General features: G+C 37.0%; 1 protein-coding gene across 11 annotated transcripts in view; it reads left to right on the forward strand.

The window, feature by feature from the left end:
- LOC101735410 (phosphatidylinositol-binding clathrin assembly protein LAP) overlaps positions 1 to 17342 on the forward strand; it is a 63063-nt gene extending 45721 nt beyond the window's left edge. For 2 of the 11 annotated variants that reach the window (XM_021353527.3, XM_038012133.2), the window contains 13 exons: positions 2619 to 2721; positions 3484 to 3651; positions 4001 to 4139; positions 4670 to 4815; positions 5243 to 5420; positions 5491 to 5547; positions 7062 to 7248; positions 7925 to 8095; positions 8471 to 8722; positions 9371 to 9476; positions 9865 to 9964; positions 11759 to 11830; positions 14090 to 17342. In XM_021353527.3, coding sequence (XP_021209202.2) covers positions 2619 to 2721; positions 3484 to 3651; positions 4001 to 4139; positions 4670 to 4815; positions 5243 to 5420; positions 5491 to 5547; positions 7062 to 7248; positions 7925 to 8095; positions 8471 to 8722; positions 9371 to 9476; positions 9865 to 9964; positions 11759 to 11830; positions 14090 to 14203 — 1793 coding nt within the window. In that variant the 3' untranslated portion in view covers positions 14204 to 17342. Of the gene's footprint in view, positions 1 to 348; positions 418 to 2618; positions 2722 to 3483; positions 3652 to 4000; positions 4140 to 4669; positions 4816 to 5242; positions 5421 to 5490; positions 5548 to 7061; positions 7249 to 7924; positions 8096 to 8470; positions 8723 to 9370; positions 9477 to 9864; positions 9965 to 11758; positions 11831 to 14089 lie in introns of all 11 variants that reach the window. The other 9 variants (XM_062669327.1, XM_062669329.1, XM_062669328.1 and 6 more) reach the window with 9 other exon arrangements.
- The last annotated feature ends 963 nt before the right edge of the window (positions 17343 to 18305 follow it).

Here is an 18305-nt window from a genome sequence, read left to right on the forward strand (position 1 = left end):
TGGAAATACATAATAAAAAATAAAATCCTGTTTAAACATTATGGTCATGACCCTCAGCAGTGAGGAAGCGAGGAAGGAGACGTTCCTCATGTTCTCAAACGTTCCGTATTATTAAAGTATGAAGTTTATTGTTCCTCTGCGACTTTTTTCATTTCGCACATTTCGCAAATTGTCCTTTGAATCTTATTCTTTTAGCTCATAACTTTTCCACGTCGTCGTAATGTGCTATAGTATGAGATAAGATAAATCGACATTCATATTTACCGTGTTAAAGTTACGTAAAATAAGAAAAAAAACAAACAAAAATACTTTTTTTTTGTTTTCTTCAATTTTATGTTTGTTTTGTAGGAATGTATGTGCTAGCCATATCTGTTATCGGACATGGTGTAACAAGAAAAAACGATACCGATGATTTTGGTTCGATACAGTTTATTGTCTGTATTAAATTCACGTAGATTCGAGAATACACAGACGGGTTTTTGTATCTGTTATTTTTATAAAGTTTATATTATTTCACGCGTATTGCGTTTTTTGTTTGACTGAATTCAATAGTGGTCAAATTGATTTAGTAATTATTTATAAGATTAAAAAAGTGTATTATAATTTATAGTCTTAGTTATTCATAGCGCAAGGTTACTTTTTTTGTCCTTAAAATGTATGGTAAATGGATTTTATGCTGTTTTTACAAACCAAGAGAGGCATCCCTATTGTTGTTTATACATGTATAGAAAAATCGTGTATAGATTAGCTTTTTATGGTCTTATTATTGTTTTGGGGGTGCGCTTACGTAGAAATAACATTAAAACGAATAGGTATTATTAGGCAGCGGCTTGGCACTGCCCCTGGCATTGCTGACGTCCATGAGCGACGGTAACCACTCACCATCAGGTGGGCCGTATGCCTATACGGCAATAAAAAAATAAAAAAAAATGACATACAGGTGTGTAATAAGACATTATTGACGAAACGCCATTAAAATTACCTTGTTTTGTGTAGATCAATATTGACGTCTCAAAATTGCACCCTGAATCTAATTTAAGGCTTTTGAGATTTTGGACTTTATGATGAAGTCATTAAAGTGCATTAAGCGCTCGTCAATTTGTTGGCCTAAGAAATTGTAATTGAAGCATTGTCGATTTTACACTGTCGTCAATGAGCAGTGGTGTTGGATCGTTGTCCAATTATTTGACTTTAAACCTTAGTCGTTTGATTAATGTTAGCGGCTGCCATAGCGAACTTGATAATGCGAAAAATAGAGTAGACCCGATTTTTAAGACAAGAAAAAAATTCTATCGTTTCAAAAAAACTACTTAAGTTTTATATATTTGTTCCACTATTGATATCAGTCTTTAGCACTGTACTTTGGAAATACCATACACAGAGAGATATGCATAGAAGAATTACGAAATTCAGTAATGAATGATCAAATTAGAATAAACAAATTAGATATAAAGTATGTTGACCTCATTTTTTTGTTTGTTAATAGATCAAAATCACTGACTGTGTAATTAGTATATTTCAGTAGTTTCACACGCACTGCACAGAGCCTATGTACACAACTGCTTCTAGTACTTATTTGTTTTTTTAGAAGTTTTCGCTTTAACTAGAATATTAAAATTTTAAATGTGACAGTCGAATTCGAGTCGATAATGTATGGTCCCTAAAACAAACATAATAAGGTTTATTACACTACATTAAAAACTGTGGTACATTCGCATTTTAATAACGACAGTACTTAAGGCTTCGTCAAACAGAACGCGTAATTAGCGCGCGTCAGAGCGCTACGCCATGACGCCGAGATGTGTTGTACTACTACTGTAACATACCGTCAAACAGAGCGCCAGCGCTATAGCGCTCGTAGCGCTGGCGCTCTGTTTGACGGTATGTTACCATAGTGGTACAACAAATCTCGGCGTCATAGCGCGGCGTTAGTTTAGCGCTCTGACGCACGCTAAGTACGCGTTCTGTTTGACGAAGGCTTTATGTCGGATAGAAAATATAATCTATACTTTTATTGTAAATATGAAAATGAGTTTAGTTATGTTTTAACATCTTAATTACTCAATCGATCATCATGAAATTTCACGTACATGCTGTAAAGAAGCGAATATAGTTTCTTTCGTCCAGAAAAATAACTATAAAATAATTATATTTTTTCCAATATCACTACCTAATGAAGCCACGTTAAATATCTAGTAAATTATAATTTAAAAGAAACTGACTGGCTGAATATAAAAATGCTAGACACTTTTATTGTCTTTCGATCGTATTGAGTTCCAGTCCCAACGCAATACCAATATCCCATGTAACCAGAAACTTCGATGACATACCTGAAGATGACGTCATCAATCTAGTGTCAATCACTCGCAACTTTTTATCAACCACAAAACGCGTATCACCCTCATCAAATAGTTCAATTTTTTTCCCTTTAATAAACTTATCGTTATTACAATGCGAGTATCGTGTACCCGGGGCGGGTTTTTTTTTCCAAACCCAACAATACGGAAAAACCACGCTGTTATTCGCTTTAGAAGCTCCCAAAATAGAATGATTCGTAAACGAGAGACTATATTTAAAAAATGTTTGTTTATTATTCCTTTTTATGATTACATGTCCAGGATATGACATGTCTCCGTTCATCCGGCGCTACGCTAAATACCTCAATGAGAAGGCGCTTTCATACAGGACTGTCGCCTTTGACTTCTGCAAGGTCAAAAGGGGGTAAGTGGGATTGAAGTTGTTAATTTTAATTAACATGGCATTCGATGGACTTGGGCGGAGGGAATTAGTTTTGGATAATATTGAAGGCAGATCATTAATCTGAGATTTATGCGTTGTCCATGGACATCAACGATCTCCGAAAAAAAAGTTGGCGACAGCGTTGTCCATGGACATCAACGATCTCCGAAAAAAAAGTTGGCGACAGCTGAATATTATAAACTTTGTTCGATCTAAGTGATAAAGTAAGAGTTGATTTTTAGTCGAAAAAACTTAATACAGAAAAGTTCTCATATGAAAAAAAGGCTTTGTAATTAATGGCTTTGACTGATGACGGTCTATTTTTTTCTATGAACAAATATTTTAAGTTTATATAAAACAGACGAGAGATTATACAGGGGTACATACGTAGTCATAATTGGTTTGCTCCTATTTACTCGAGAAATTTCCGGGTACTTTGCTTAATTTCGATATACTCTCTTTTTTTTCATTTTTTTTATTGCTTAGGTTGGTGGACGAGCTCACGGCCCACCTGATGTTACGTGGCTACCGGAGCCCATAGACATCTACAACGTGAATGCTGCCACCCACCTTGAGATATGAGTTCTAAGGTTTCCGTATAGTTACAACGGTTGCCCCGCCCTTCAAACCGAAACGCATTACTGCTTCACGGCAGAAATAGGCGGGGTGGTGGTGGTGGTACCTACCCGCGCAAACTCACAAGAGGTCCCTACCACCAATAATAAACCTCTCTTCTTTTTTCAGCAAGGAGGAAGGCTCGCTCCGCATGATGAACGCGGAGAAACTCCTAAAGACCCTGCCGGTCCTCCAGGCTCAGTTGGACGCACTTCTAGAGTTCGACTGCACCGCCAACGATCTCACCAATGGAGTCATCAATATGTGCTTCATGCTGCTCTTCAGAGATCTCATTAGGTATGCTTTGAATTTAAATATGTTTGGGACTGAGAAAAGGTTAAGTTTCAGGATTCACTCCTAGTAGCTCGTTGATGCACTATTCAATTTTCTCACTGGCGAGAGTTATATGTGCTGATTAGATGAGTCGTTGTAACTATACTGAGACCTTAGACTTATATCTCAAGGTGTGTGGCGCGTTTGCGATGTAGATGTCTATGGGATCCAGTAATCACTTAACACCAGGTGGGCTGTGAGCTCGTCCACCCATAAAAAAAATCGTCTTTTTGTTTAACGGTCAAATAAATCCAACACTATTTTCGGTGAAGATTTTTTAATAGTATAGGTATATCTTTTTTTTCATTTTCAGGTTATTCGCGTGCTACAATGACGGCATCATAAACCTACTAGAGAAGTACTTCGACATGAACAAGAAGAATTGTCGCGAAGCTCTCGATCTCTATAAAAAGTTCCTGATCCGAATGGATAGAGTTGGGGAGTTCTTGAAGGCAAGATACAATTTTTTACTTGTTGAGAATCGATTTTAAATATGATTTGTTTCTGTAACCTGTTTTCTGTAGTTCACAGATACAAAACAGTTAATAAACCACCGTTATTACACATTTAAACCTCAAGAAACACTAAATTGACAAAATAAACTAAATCACATAACTTCACTCCTCGCGTTTCCGTAAAAAAGTTCTCATGAGCTTATTTTAGATAGAATATAGATAGATTAGATATCTATACTTCTATATCTATACTCTATACTAATATATAAATCTACTGTGGTTTTTACGGATGTTCCGTTATAACTATTGAACCGTGCATCCGATTGACTTGAAACTTGGTATCCATGTAGAAAATACATGTACTTAATGGATAGGCTAATATTTATATGACTGTTGGACTGCCTAATAATAATGACAATAAATAATGATGTTAATTTGAAATGCCCAGCGAAGCAGCCGAGTACTGCTAGTAGAATATATACATAGAATATCGTCAGTGTAATAAGTGAAACATGGTTATGGCACAGGTAGCGGAGAACGTGGGCATCGACAAGGGCGACATCCCTGACCTCACCAAGGCGCCCAGTAGCCTTCTGGACGCGCTGGAGGGCCACCTCGCCACGCTCGAGGGCAAGAAGGGCTCCGCCGCCAACACTCCCACTCAAACAGCCAGGTCTGCACTAACCACTCCCGACACAATTCACTACTATTTAACACAAAATAAGCATGCACGAACCGGCGATATCAGTTCTGCTGTGCACACAAGAAATTTTACTGCAATGTGTGACGTCACTTGTGGCCAAATTTTTCGATATTATAGAACAGTTACCCGAGTAAATTAACACACAGACACAGCCCACTGAGTTTCTCGGAGGATCCGTAATGACGTGTTTTGGGCGACGTCGATTGTTTACCATTCGGTATACAGAATCGGGTATGCAGTTTCCAGCGGCCACGACAAGAGGATTCTCATGTCGTTTGATGATAGAATCATAATAGTGTACAAACTTATAATTTCAATTAATTGTAGTGGAATTTCGACTACTAAGGGACTACTAGTAAGACTAAAGTCTATAAGATCGTTGATTGTAAATCCGCAGTGCCCAGAAGAACGTGGCCAGCGTCATGGGAGCCCTGTCGTCCACGTCGTCCTCGTTCGGCAACGCGGCCGCCTCCACGCGCCTCGACTACCCGCCCGCCGCCGCCGCGCTGCTCATCGACGACTCGCTGCGACAGCAGGCCCTCGCCGAGGAGGAGGCCGCCATGAACCAGTACAAGGTCAGCCCCCGCCCTCCCCAACGCCCCGCCCCACCCCCCGCCGCAACCAACTAACGTCACTGCGTTCCAGGTGCACTTGTTGCAAGGAGACGAGCTGACCGGAAACGAAGACTTGACGGAAATAATCGTAAGACCACAATAGAGAATGGGTTTGTGGGCTCGGTTGTGGAGATGTGTAATGTAAGCAGAGCATACGTTTAAGTCATATCTGACAGTCTTAAATAAATAAATAAACACATTTTAATAACAATTGTCGTACTAGGTAGTAAAGATGATTGATACTTATATTTTATCCGTATGGCCACGATATTGGACTAAAATAATTCTATTATCAATGATCCTTGATGCGTGGATAAAAATTAAAATTATATGGTCTTGAAGTCCGTGAAACTTACCTTGAGTGATTCTGATACATAAATTATTACAAATCTAGGTAATGTAAATAAAAAGCTGGTAAAAAAACTACCTTAATCAATAATAATTGAAAACCTTACATCAAACCACTGCTTTTGAAAAATGTTATTGATTGATTATATTTAAAATCACGATAGCGTATAATCTATGGCTAGCGCATCATACGTTTTGACCCCAAATGACGTCACATGCAAATGAAGTCGCGTGAGCTTTGAGCCATTTTAAAAATAGTTTAAATAAAAAATAAATGGCATTTAGTTCCGTGTTGTGATCATTTGTAACATTTATCGGGTGTGTTAATTCATATAAGAAGTTATTGGGAAAATATATCTACAAATGATTTCAAATAAAAAGAAGTTCAACAATTTTTTCTATCTTTTACTATTATTACCTTACCTAATAAGTGTATGGCTCCAATAAAGAATAAAAAATATATATTATTACCTACATTCTAGGTGATTAAACATAAATTTTGTGTTTCTGCTTATATTACATACTCAATTGTTCGTACTCCATGTCGCTTAGGGAATATTTATGTATGAATATGTGGGAAGCGGCTTTGTATGCTGTGTGTACACTAAACTTGTTCAATGTCCTATAAATTATATTTATCATATTGAGGGATTGTTATAAAGATTGGGCGTATTTCAATTGTGGTGTAATATAATTTATGTTTTGATATCATCAAATAAGAAGGGTATTGACAACTAACATATTTTTGTGTATGCGAGGAAACATGATAACATTATTGAAGTTTAATTGGGGTCAGTAAAACAGATTTAGTATTGCAGTATCTAAAGCAGTCCGTGGCTGCAAAAGCTGTGTAGTGTATGTTTTGAACGTCAGAACTTTAATGAACATTATTTCAAAGCTTTAAGTAACAGTTTTTTTTGTCAACTGTACTTTATATCGCCAAGCTTCGCTTCGCATCGCATTCCCTTCTTGTTTGAAACGAGTGTCGTGCACGTCTCACCACCCTCCGAACAACCACACATAACATAACGCGATCGCAAATCATCCAACATTCAACAGTGTTGCGAGTTTTTAAACGTTCTCGATAACGTAAAAGTTAACTCGAATTTGTATGCAATTGGAACAGCGCCCTTAGCGGCAAACTTTGCAACCCCATACAAATTGTGGTTAACGTTTACGCTATCGAGAACGTTAAAAAACTCGCATTAAGCGCGCAGGTATAGAAACTACAGGTTAGTTTACTGTTGATTGCAGAACAAGGTACAGTCGCCGACGAACGCGGCCAACAACCCGTTCCTAGGCGCGGGGGCTCCGCCCGGCGGCCAGCACGCCATCGTGGACCTGTTCGGGCCCGCGCCCCCCGCCGGCGCCGCCGCCCCGCCAGCCAAGGCCTCCGACGACCTGCTCTCCCTCGGCAACCCCTTCGCCGACATGTTCGGGGGTGAGTCTCTACATTAGTCGTTACACGTGATGACGGTTAGTTGGTGATGGTCACGTATGTATGTATATTTTGTTTATAGTTAAAAGGTATATTAGAAATAAAACAAATTCATTTAGTTGGATAAAAAAAAAGTTTTGCAATAAAAGTCTATACGGTGGAAAATCTTTCAATGTCACGTTTGGATAATACAATGGCTGAAAAAAAAATTTTTACTTATTACTTCAAATAAATGTAGTTTTAAATGAAATTAGTGGGAACATTTTTAAAAATACATTTTATTGGAATAACATTGAAATTTTTTTAATAAACATATCAACTTTTAAATACACTTCTAAATTGTTAACAAATTGGTAACATTAAGTATAATTTGCAAACTAATAACAACTATATGATCTAATAATGTGTACATAATAATAATAGCACACTGTACAGAACTACACACATTGGACCAGTTGTGGCCTCGGGACGATGTCTGTTTCACGTTTTAAATACCAATGCAGTACAAAAAGTGTAATCTGAATAATTATATTAATTATACCACATAACACTATGGAATACCAGGTGTAAAATTTAGATTTATTAACAATTTACTACGTTCGGGAAATTAACACAATAATGTAGCTTTCAATATGTATAAAATTAGTACTGCATTGCTATTGTATGGCAACACTTTTAGCCCCGTCAGCTCCGGCGCAGGGCTCCGCCCCGATGTGGGCGGCGGCGCCGCAGCCCGCGCCCCCCACCAACGGGTTCGCGGCCTTCGCCCCCGCGCCTGCGACACAACAAAACAACACGTTCGTTTCAGAGGCTAACTTCTCTAACGTATTCAATAACACTGACAGCACAGGTGAGCTGCACTCCACGTAGTCTTGAAGCGGGTCGCCGTGAGGTTTACCTCGCCTGCCCACCTACTATCTACCTAAATGAGGGGGACATTTTAATAAAAAATAGTAATTAATGTAAATATGATTTTTTGGAAAAATCATTAAATCTCACGGCGACTCCTACAGTAATTAATAATAAACTCTGATATTAATAAACTTAATCAGCTCATTTCTTTGGTGACGGGTATTCGTGTATAAATGTACAATTGTTGTATAAAAGACGTTAAAAAGCACTCACATGTGGTCAAAAAGCTGAGCGGAGCTCGCACGCACGAGGGGTAGTCGCGTTATGACGCACGTGTCGTCCGGCGTAACGTTTGTTTGATGTGTTCCGCAAGCCGCGGCGCCCAACCCGTTCATGGGCATGGGGGAGTCGTCCCCCTCGCGGCCCCCGCTGCCCCCCCAGCCCGCGCAGCCGCCCAAGTCCGCCTTCGACGAGCTAGAGGACGTGCTCCGCATGTCGCTGGGCTCGCCGGCCAAGTGCCAGCCCGTCACGCAGCAGCCGACGGCGCAGCACCAGTCCGCCGACGTCATGTCGATGCCGATGATGTTCGGCTCGCCGGCCCGCCAGCCGATGGCGCCGATGAGCGGTTCGAAACGTTTACAGATTGTCGGATGTTTTCGGTTTTTTTTTTCGTTTTCGTTTCAGTGTTGCCCGTCATGCTTGCACCTCTACGTATAGTAGCAGTAATGCTAATGCACCGTTGCCGTTTTTTAGTTGTGTATAATTATCATTTTAAGTTAATTTAGCGTATTTTTTTATTTTTACATAATGAATCACATAAAACTCATTATTTCTATATTTTTTTTTGTTGATTTAACCGCGGTCATCAAATGCTCATTCCCATCGTATTGACATTGACCGCATGCTAGAGAATAAATCATGAATCATAGAAGCTCTAATGCCGAATATTAATTTTTGAATAAGCTTAAACGACAAAAGCATCTTTGTTAGCTTATTGCCTCAATCAATTTAGTTTTGCGAACCATAAATAGAATTGAGCTACTTTCACTTTGAGAACCACTGATCTAGAATCATATCTAATTTATTACATGTAGAATTGGATTTGTTAAGAAGAAAAGAAAATTGTTTTGAGATCAACTATAAATCAACTAAAAACCTTATCAAACAGCTACATTTCAAACAGCACAAGCTGCCGTAAGAACACGAACAAACAAACACTGAGCACTGGATGCTATTGATGACCATAGATATTCTAAAGCAACAAACGATACAGGTCACCAGGCGCCGCAGCCCGGCAAGGTGCTCACGGGAGACCTGGACTCGTCCCTCGCGTCGCTCGCTAATAACCTCTCCATCAACAAGACAGCTGCGGCCCAGAAGTAAGTCGCATCCAGCTCACGCGCTGAGCCCTTCTCAGCAGGAGAATTGTTGCGTTGTGGTGAATGAGAGTGGACTGTATTTATTTGGTTGATATCATTATTAGTCCATAGGTGACAAATTAAATATATATGAATATACTAGCTGTACCCGTCCGCTTCGCTGGGCATTTGAAAATTAACATTATTATTTCTCACCACCACAAAGATTCTCATTATTAACGCCCCCGCAACTGGTGTAGGGAGTCCAACACTCATATAAATATTAGCCTATCCATTAAGTACATGTATTTTTTACATGAATACCAAGTTTCAAGTCAATCGGATGCACTGAGCGGATGCACGCTAGTAGATATCTCAAATATCCAACCCAAATTTGTGTTTCCACCAGACCGATGCAGTGGAACTCCCCGAAGAACGCGTCGAAGCCGGGACAGACCTGGAGCCCGCAGCCCATGCAGGCCACGACCGGCGCCGGCTACAGGCCGATGGTAAGCCGCCCCCCACAGCGTCCCCCTCGCGTCCCCCCGTATAGCTTTGCCTCTGTGCGTCCATTAGGTTACTTGCTTGGTAAAGGCGGCTCGAAGTCCGGGCGGGAACTAATTCATCAGCCAAGGGAATGCGAGAACTGCCGCATGTCTGCTGCGACCTTGTTGTTCAGTTGTCCAAAGGTGTTTACGCACTCGTTTTGTAAATGAATATCATTTAGCAAATGGGACCTAAAGTCGATCGTACATGGAAGCTGGGAACGCCCCCTTGTATTCAGCCGGTTCACACTACGCGAATAACGTGTCGATTGTCTACCCACAGCCTTAATGTCCCCACTGCAAGCTAAGCTAAGTAAATTTAATGTAAATTTTGGCACATGGACTTGGTCATTTATAAGACTACTTGTGTTTGTGTCCCGGAATGATTCGAATACATGGTGACGTGTCAAAACCTTACAACACTCGTCGAATCAAACATTTGTAACACGTCCGTGTAAATAATATAATATCTTTGTGCGCGTCACACAAATGCTACTAAAGATAAATAATAGTTTAAAAATACTAACAAAATACGCTTTTATTGAAAATTCAACTAAAAAATAAATTTTACTAAATTTGAATTAAAAATAGTGAAAGAAGAAATGATTTTATTGTAAAAAAGCGTGAGGTGCTTTTCAAGATATTATCAAAATAACCCTTCTACTCATATTTGTTCATAAAATATTTACAACTACTGATACCATGCACCCCACGTTTCTTTTACAATGTAATCTTTTTTTACACTATTTTTAATGCAAATTTATTAAAATTTATTTTCAATTTTTTAGATGCGTTTCAATTTTTATATTTTTTCAATTATTTTTTTAAAATATTTGTTTGAATTATCATCCTTCCTTAATAAGTATGGCAAATTTCGAGTTAATCCGACGTTTGGAAGGGGGTCAAAATCATGTTGAAAGATTCCGTTACATACTACATACATACGTCTGAAGTTAATAAAAGCGTATTAATAAAACGGTGCGCGTGCAACTTGGTGCACGTGAATGAAGTGAAACTTCTTTTTCAAATAAAAAATTTTGTAACATTGTTTCACTTCGAATAACAAACGATCGACCGGTCCCATCTTGCCAAATGATTTTCATTTCCAAACAATAATATTATCGTCTTTATCACAATTTTACTTTAGCTTAATTTTGTTCATCCATACGCCATTCACGTTTCCTTTGGCCTATGCGCTTTAGTTGTTGCATTTACAGTTAGTTGTGCTGGTCGTTTGCGTCACGTTAAATTGTACCCTAGTATAGTGTAGAGCTAAGATTGCATTGTTATTCTTATTTTTTTATTCTAACGGTCACGTGACTAATGCTACACGAATAATAATGAAAAACACAAGTACCCTCTTTTCGAAGTAAATTCTGTTTCTCAATTTTAATTTAAAGCATAATTTGATAATAAATTAGTAAGCATATGCACGTAATTCTCGTTGTAAATAGCTGAAAGGTAAACATGCTTTAGCCCCGCAAAGGGGGACATTGAAAATTTGAGAGCATGTAGGAACACGGGTCATTTTATATAAAGAATAATTTGATAATAAATTAGTATAAGCATATGTACGTAATTCTCTTTGTAAATAGTTGAAAGGTAAACATGCTTTAGCCCCGCAAAGGGGGACATTGAAAGTTTGAGAGCATCTAGGAACAGGGGTCAACAACCCGGGCCGTGACGTTAGCTAATTAGTGACGTGACCGAAGGCTCCCGTAGCATGCCGAGCATTTTGTTTTATTTGCGTTATTGCAGGGCCCCGGCATGACCTTACCGACCATGCCCCACACTTTGCCCCACACATACCACCCCCCGCATTATGTTATGGTGAGTCGCTAAACATTTTTTTTTTGTTTTGTTTCTCTTGCATTTGTTTTTTCTTGCAGCATATTTGAGGCGGTCAGCGCAAAAGTGGCCCAAGCTTACCATAGTTATTATGAAGCAATGAGGTTTAAGTTTTCATTCATTTGAATTTGAGTAGGCAAAAAAACAATACGGGAAAAAATAATGTTTACAGAGCCATTTGTTGTCTATGGGTGAAATTATGGATAGGCCGGTTTTGCATCAAAATTTATTATATCTATACATAAAAATAAAATTGGAGTGTCTGTTTGTAATATTGAAATAACCACTTTTTACTACATGCATATGAATATATACGGTACATACACCAAAATAACATTTTTTACAATTTTTGTCTGTCTGTTTGTTTCGGCTAATCTCTGGAACGGCTGGACCGACTTTGACGGGACTTTCACTGATAGGCAGCTGATGATGTAAGGAGTAACCGTACCGTCACCGTCAATAACCGTGACTTCACCCGCGGTACGACAATAACCCCGGGTAACATCGCGGAACTCAGCTAGTTTTCAATAAATTGCAATATACATATTATAAGCATGATTATGAAAAATTGTGGGTTAGACCACTTTTACACTGACGGCCTCATTTAGTCAATCAGCATGTCCCGTTGGAATTCGAAAGTGTGGTTAATGTGCTGCGGAACTTTTTTTTTTTTTCATTTTCTATTTAGCTGTATTAGCATGTTCTATTGAAAATTAAAAAAGAAAAAAACATGGTTATTTCGTTAGTTTGAAATCTGTCTGCTACCAAAGGTGTGATCTTGAGCACGAGAATTTTCTTTATTTTCGTCAAATTTACATAATTAATTAAACATTTGTAATTTGTTATTAAAAACACTAGACTGTCTGAATTGTTTGTTAGTAAATTTGTCAAAGTAAGAAGCTTCTAAACTATTAATAATAATTCATTAGAAATTATTATATATTTCGAGGGGTGAAAGGCAATTGGGTTAAAGCGCCATTTCGCTTAATACGCAACATTTATCTTTGTAATTAAAGGTCCGTTTTATTTGATATTAGCATCAACAATTCGTTTCATGTTTTTAACTAAACTTCAATTAAGCTTCTTTTTCTCCACCTTATCCCACCAGGTGGAGTCGGCACAGCGAATTTTTCTATTCCATTCTCTTCTATCAACCGTCATCTCAACACTCACTCCTCTCTCTCTCTCATATCGTCATTCACACACTCCATCCATGTCTTCTTCGGTCGACCTCTTCCCCCTCTACCTTGCAGGGGACTCTTTTTTCGACCTCTAACTTCAATTAAGCTTACCCCTTTCAAATAGCTAAAGAAGTTTCATGTTAGGATATTTTTTGAAAATTTTTAAACTTTAAATGGATCTCCTGTAAAGTTGCAAAAATGTCGTTTAAACCTTATAGCCTTTTTACCCCTCGATTTTATTATTGGACAAGTTGAATTATTATTTTTCGTATGGAACATCATTTTAACAAGAACGAATTCATATAAAATTTGTGTAGGTAACTATTGTGATATAATCAATTTATTAACGATAATCTACTACACTACAAGTCTGAGTAAAATAAATTAATTAATGTATTCTAAAAATTAATCGAAACCTGGGAATAGTTAATTTATGTAAAAACAAAAATCGATATATTTATCAAGAAACACTAGATCATACTCTGGTTTCTAAAATGGGTAGTATATATGGAAGCTTCGTGGTAGCGGCTTGCAAACAATGACAATGTCAATGGCATGAGCTTAGGTAACAGTTAGACGCCAAGTTTAAATATTTTCGCTTGCACTGGTTTAGTTTTCACAGCTTGTAGTTGCAATATTATACGCTAATACCATACACGTTGCCTTTGTTTCTTGAATATTTCTACTGAACGATTTTGTTGTTATGACGTTGGTTTTGATATTCGACTTTGTGCAGTCGTAATAAGGGACAGATTCTGTTGTTTACACCGATCGATGAATAAAGTTCTGGCTTCAGTATTTGGTTGACTTAACAACTCGCAACAGCCTGGAATTGACTATGTAGCTGTAAAACAAATTATTTTCATCTGATTAATCAGGTACATAATTCTAATAAAGGTAGGTAATTTAATTGATTGGGAATCAAAATCGCTCATTCATCATAGAAGTGATGAGTTTTTTTTTACTTTTAATAATGTCTCATAATAAAACAAAATCAATTAGGACTGTTTCACCGTATTCGTATAATTTTATATTATGTGTGTTTAATGGGCATTTCCAGCAACAACCCGGCATGGCGATGGGCATGCCCGGAGCCCCCATGATGCCCATGGCGATGGCCGCTCCCATGCGACCCGCCGTACCCCCACAGCCCACCACCAACCAGTTCAGTTAAACCGGAAACACCACCGAAAGGTTTTTATGTATCATCACCACCGACTGTTCCTGGTCCAACATAAACCACATCCAATCTTAGCAGTCTGACTTCATATAAACTTGGAACCTGTCAGAGATTGAACGAAAGGAATAGATAAATTATTTCTTAATCATCTTTTTGTTGAGTAACGGAACAGTCGGAACGTAGTAGTATTTGGAGCCATTTGTCTATGAGATTTAGTTAGGTACGTTTGTGCTAAGTACCCCGTGTTGCGCTTAAACCTGAATAGGAGATAATAATTGTTCGGTCTTTAAGGCCCCACTTTAATTATAAAGTGTCCCTAGACACTGGGCCCCGTTGTCTAATTTTAACATCGACCGTCTGAATTTAAAAAAAAATCCTTCCACTTGCTACCGTGGCGCCATCTTAATTGTCATTTTTTAATACACTGAGTTACATAATACTCCTTACTTTCATACGTTTGAAGAACGTTCTCGTAGGTATTTCAGGTCGTTTCCGTTTGACACGTCTTTTTTATAAGGGATTTTATGACCTGGTAACTAAGATCTTTAGGTCAAATACGAACTGTCAGTTGCAGCCACAGATTAATTATATCATTGATGTTGTAACTCTGTACTCTGTATAGAGTATGATGTTAAAATTAGACAATACGGTCCCTGTTTATTTTGTATAAAATAGTGTTTTTTTTTTTTAAAGTTACCACTTTAAATTTTAAGTGGTTTTCATTTTTTTCATCCGTTTTATTTTATTTTACATTAAAATAAAATTATTAGTATGATGATGATGATGATGATGATATGAATAGAATTATTTACGCTTTATTCTTGTGTATTTATTGGAAGTTAATATGAAATCATAATATTTGTAATTTTCGTTGATATTGTTATTCTCAATCATTAAATCTTATGTTGCTTTTTTTAATGATTTTATCTTATGAAATGTTATTTTAGTTTCCACGTCGCGATGATCACATTCCATTATTGTACAAATACATGAAGTCGTCGCGTAGGGATGTTTCATTTCAATAATGAGAGTTTAATCGAAATGTTAATATCTAGCAAACAGCCTATTCGTTTATTGATTTTAAGCTGTTCCAATAAAAAGTATTTTTTGTCGTTATTTGTATGTACGTCATGTTAAATTTGATTCCCAATGGCTTATAAAAAAAAAAACGATTCCGGCCTTGTCAGACAACTGCTCGTGATGCGAATATGGTCTAGGATCAACTGTGACCAATTCTTGTGTCTTGGGGAATAAAATTGCAACTAAAAAAAAAAAACAATTGCTCTATTTTTACTGGAACAGCCTTTAAAAATAATGTATTGATTAAATTAACTTAATATTCAAAATATATGTAAAACATGTTAGTCCTTAATATTAAGCCTGTGTTGATTAGAAAAGTTGCCGTTAAAATAAAAATTGTAACCACTTAATATCCATTATTATGTAAAAATTATAATAATTGGTAAAGAAAAAAAAAACAGAGATTCTCTGATTTGGATATTTCATACTAGATTGCTTAGCACCAACATTTTTTGGCAATACCTTCGATTTTGAGTAACAGCAACACTTAATATTTCGTCATCTAGTCTGATCGATTGCTGGGATGTGACCAATCAATGTGGCAATGAATATTAACCTCTAAAGCCCCACACCCGAGTCATGATACTGAACATCTACTACATAACCTAACTTGCTGTATGAGAGCCGAAACTTAGACGAAGCAAAAGCGGTTCGTTTTTCTATTCAGTATGTTAATTTAAAATCATCCATGTACCTTAATGTGGCTTTGAAGTCTAACATCGTCTTGACATTACAACAGTAACACAAATGTCAAAATCAAGTCTTCAGAACTGTCACTTGTCAATAAACAACATCACATCTGAACAATGTATCATACGACGTTTGAAATAATAATTTGTAATCACGCGGAAATATCCAAATGAACGAGTCTCGAATATTTTCGTGTATAATAAAATATAGTATGTTTAAAAAGAATACCTACATTAGATTGTTGTATAATTAGAAGTTACGGGTGTATATTGTACGGCTGTTGATTTAACAGATGTCGCTTAGGTGCTTGGTTAAGTAGAGGTTCCAGTCACGTTGCAGTAATTACAAATATGGAAGCCACCACGTTTTGTTGTTACTCATTTTTGGCTCGACGATACCCTGGGATGACGTCAATGAGACGCTTGAGAACATTCGCTTGTCGCCAACAATACTCTGTAGCTCGGTTGAAACGTAGAAATGAACTAAGAAATTATCCGACGGTTTCAAATAACTTTTGTCAATCATAAAAATGCCTAATAGCCTTACAATATTTCCGTCGAAGACTGCCATATTTAATTTCGAAGTATTACATTTTGCTTTATAATGAGAGACCAATAAATCGTTGGGTCTTCCCTTCCGGGTACGATTTACTGGCAATGCTTATGGTAACAATTAAATGGTGTTGCCATTTAAAAAAATTACAACCTTAAAAATCGTACCTATCTTATGAGCAACACAGTAATAAAACCCTGAAATAGTTTGCATGTGAATAATTGTGTCACACAGATTGTAATATTTATATAAGACGCTTCTAGTGACTTCTTTAGTGCATCTCCTCGTTTCTATAGCTACTGTTTATATATAAAATAAAATGTGATATCTAATCGATTTGGGATCTGTTGACATGATTATATCATGAAAAAAAAAAGATTGGTAAATTTTGTGCAATATTTTTATTATATCATGGCACGTTTTGTATTAAGCTATTTCGCCAAGTGAGAAGTCCAGTGTATTATTTGTTTAGTTTATTTTTCAGTTGGCAACACTGTACTTTTAGCGATTCATGCTATAACGGATGGCGGTAATCGACTGATATAATATTTAAATAGCTGAATTCTCTATTAGTATGTAGCGTTTTTTTTTTATTAAGTGAAATTAGTGCGTATTAATAATATGATTTAATAATTAATATATTATGATAGCTATTCATAACTTTGTTACAAACATTCTTAAGGTGTAAATTTTTTTTTTGGAACCCTGTACCGAGTTACGTTTATGTAAATATTATCTGCTATGTTATTTACAATTGAGCTTCGGCAATGAATCTAGAGTATTTATGAAATTAATAAATCAAGCAATACGATTTAGCGTTTTCTTTTGCCTTTTTCGTTCCTAGTTCGCTTTTAGAAAAAAAAAAGTGTAGTACAAAGATTTTAAATATGTGGAATGACTATTTATTTATCAATCCTATTTCTTATGACAATACTAGTTAAAATAATAGTAAACCCAATGGCCTCTATGTGTAAGAAAAATAGTAAAGAAATAGACTGTTTTGAGATCAATTTCTTTGCGTAAAAGCTAGAAAAATTCCGTGTTTTTGTGTTCCGTGGTTTTGCAATACATGTGGTAAGTCTCAAAACAGTACATAACTCTTAAAATATGTAGATAATCTAATTCAAAGCACAGTATTGTAATAACACTTACTAATTGTGTCTATAATGTAGCTGTTTCAAACAAGTATCTAGCTCAACAAATTGTAGAGATGACAAATGTATGTTAACATTTTTAGCTGTGGCAACACAAAAATTGAATCTGTTATTATCTATATTTAATGAAAATAAAATGTATTTTTGTTCGGAGTTCTATATGTTAGCGCGTAAGATAGTCCCAATTCCCATTGTTCTAAAAGCACCCCTCAAGGCTTACTTAACTTGTGTACCCTCTTGTTGGATCGCTAATAGTAAGCGAACGTCTGTCTACCTTTTAAACCAAATAAACTCATTAAAAGCAAAATTGTTTTTCATTGGACCGAAACCCAGTCAATAAGAAGCCTCAGGTCTTAGCGGAAATAGAAGAGAACATACCTGTAAAAATGTAAGTGGATTGAAAAGCTATATCAAGATTGGAACCTACAAGTCCCAATCTTGATATAAGATTTCGGCCGTGAAGCAGTAATGCGTTTCAGTTTGAAGGCGGGGTAGCCGTTGTAACTATACTGAGACCTTAGAACTCATATCTCAAGGTGGGTGTCGGCATTTATGTTGTAAATGTCCATGTGCTTCAGGAACCACTTAACACCAGGTGGGCTGTGAACTCGTCCACCTAT

This window comes from Bombyx mori, chromosome 7 (assembly GCF_030269925.1).
Source record: "Bombyx mori chromosome 7, ASM3026992v2".
Classification (NCBI taxonomy): Eukaryota; Metazoa; Arthropoda; class Insecta; order Lepidoptera; family Bombycidae; genus Bombyx; species Bombyx mori.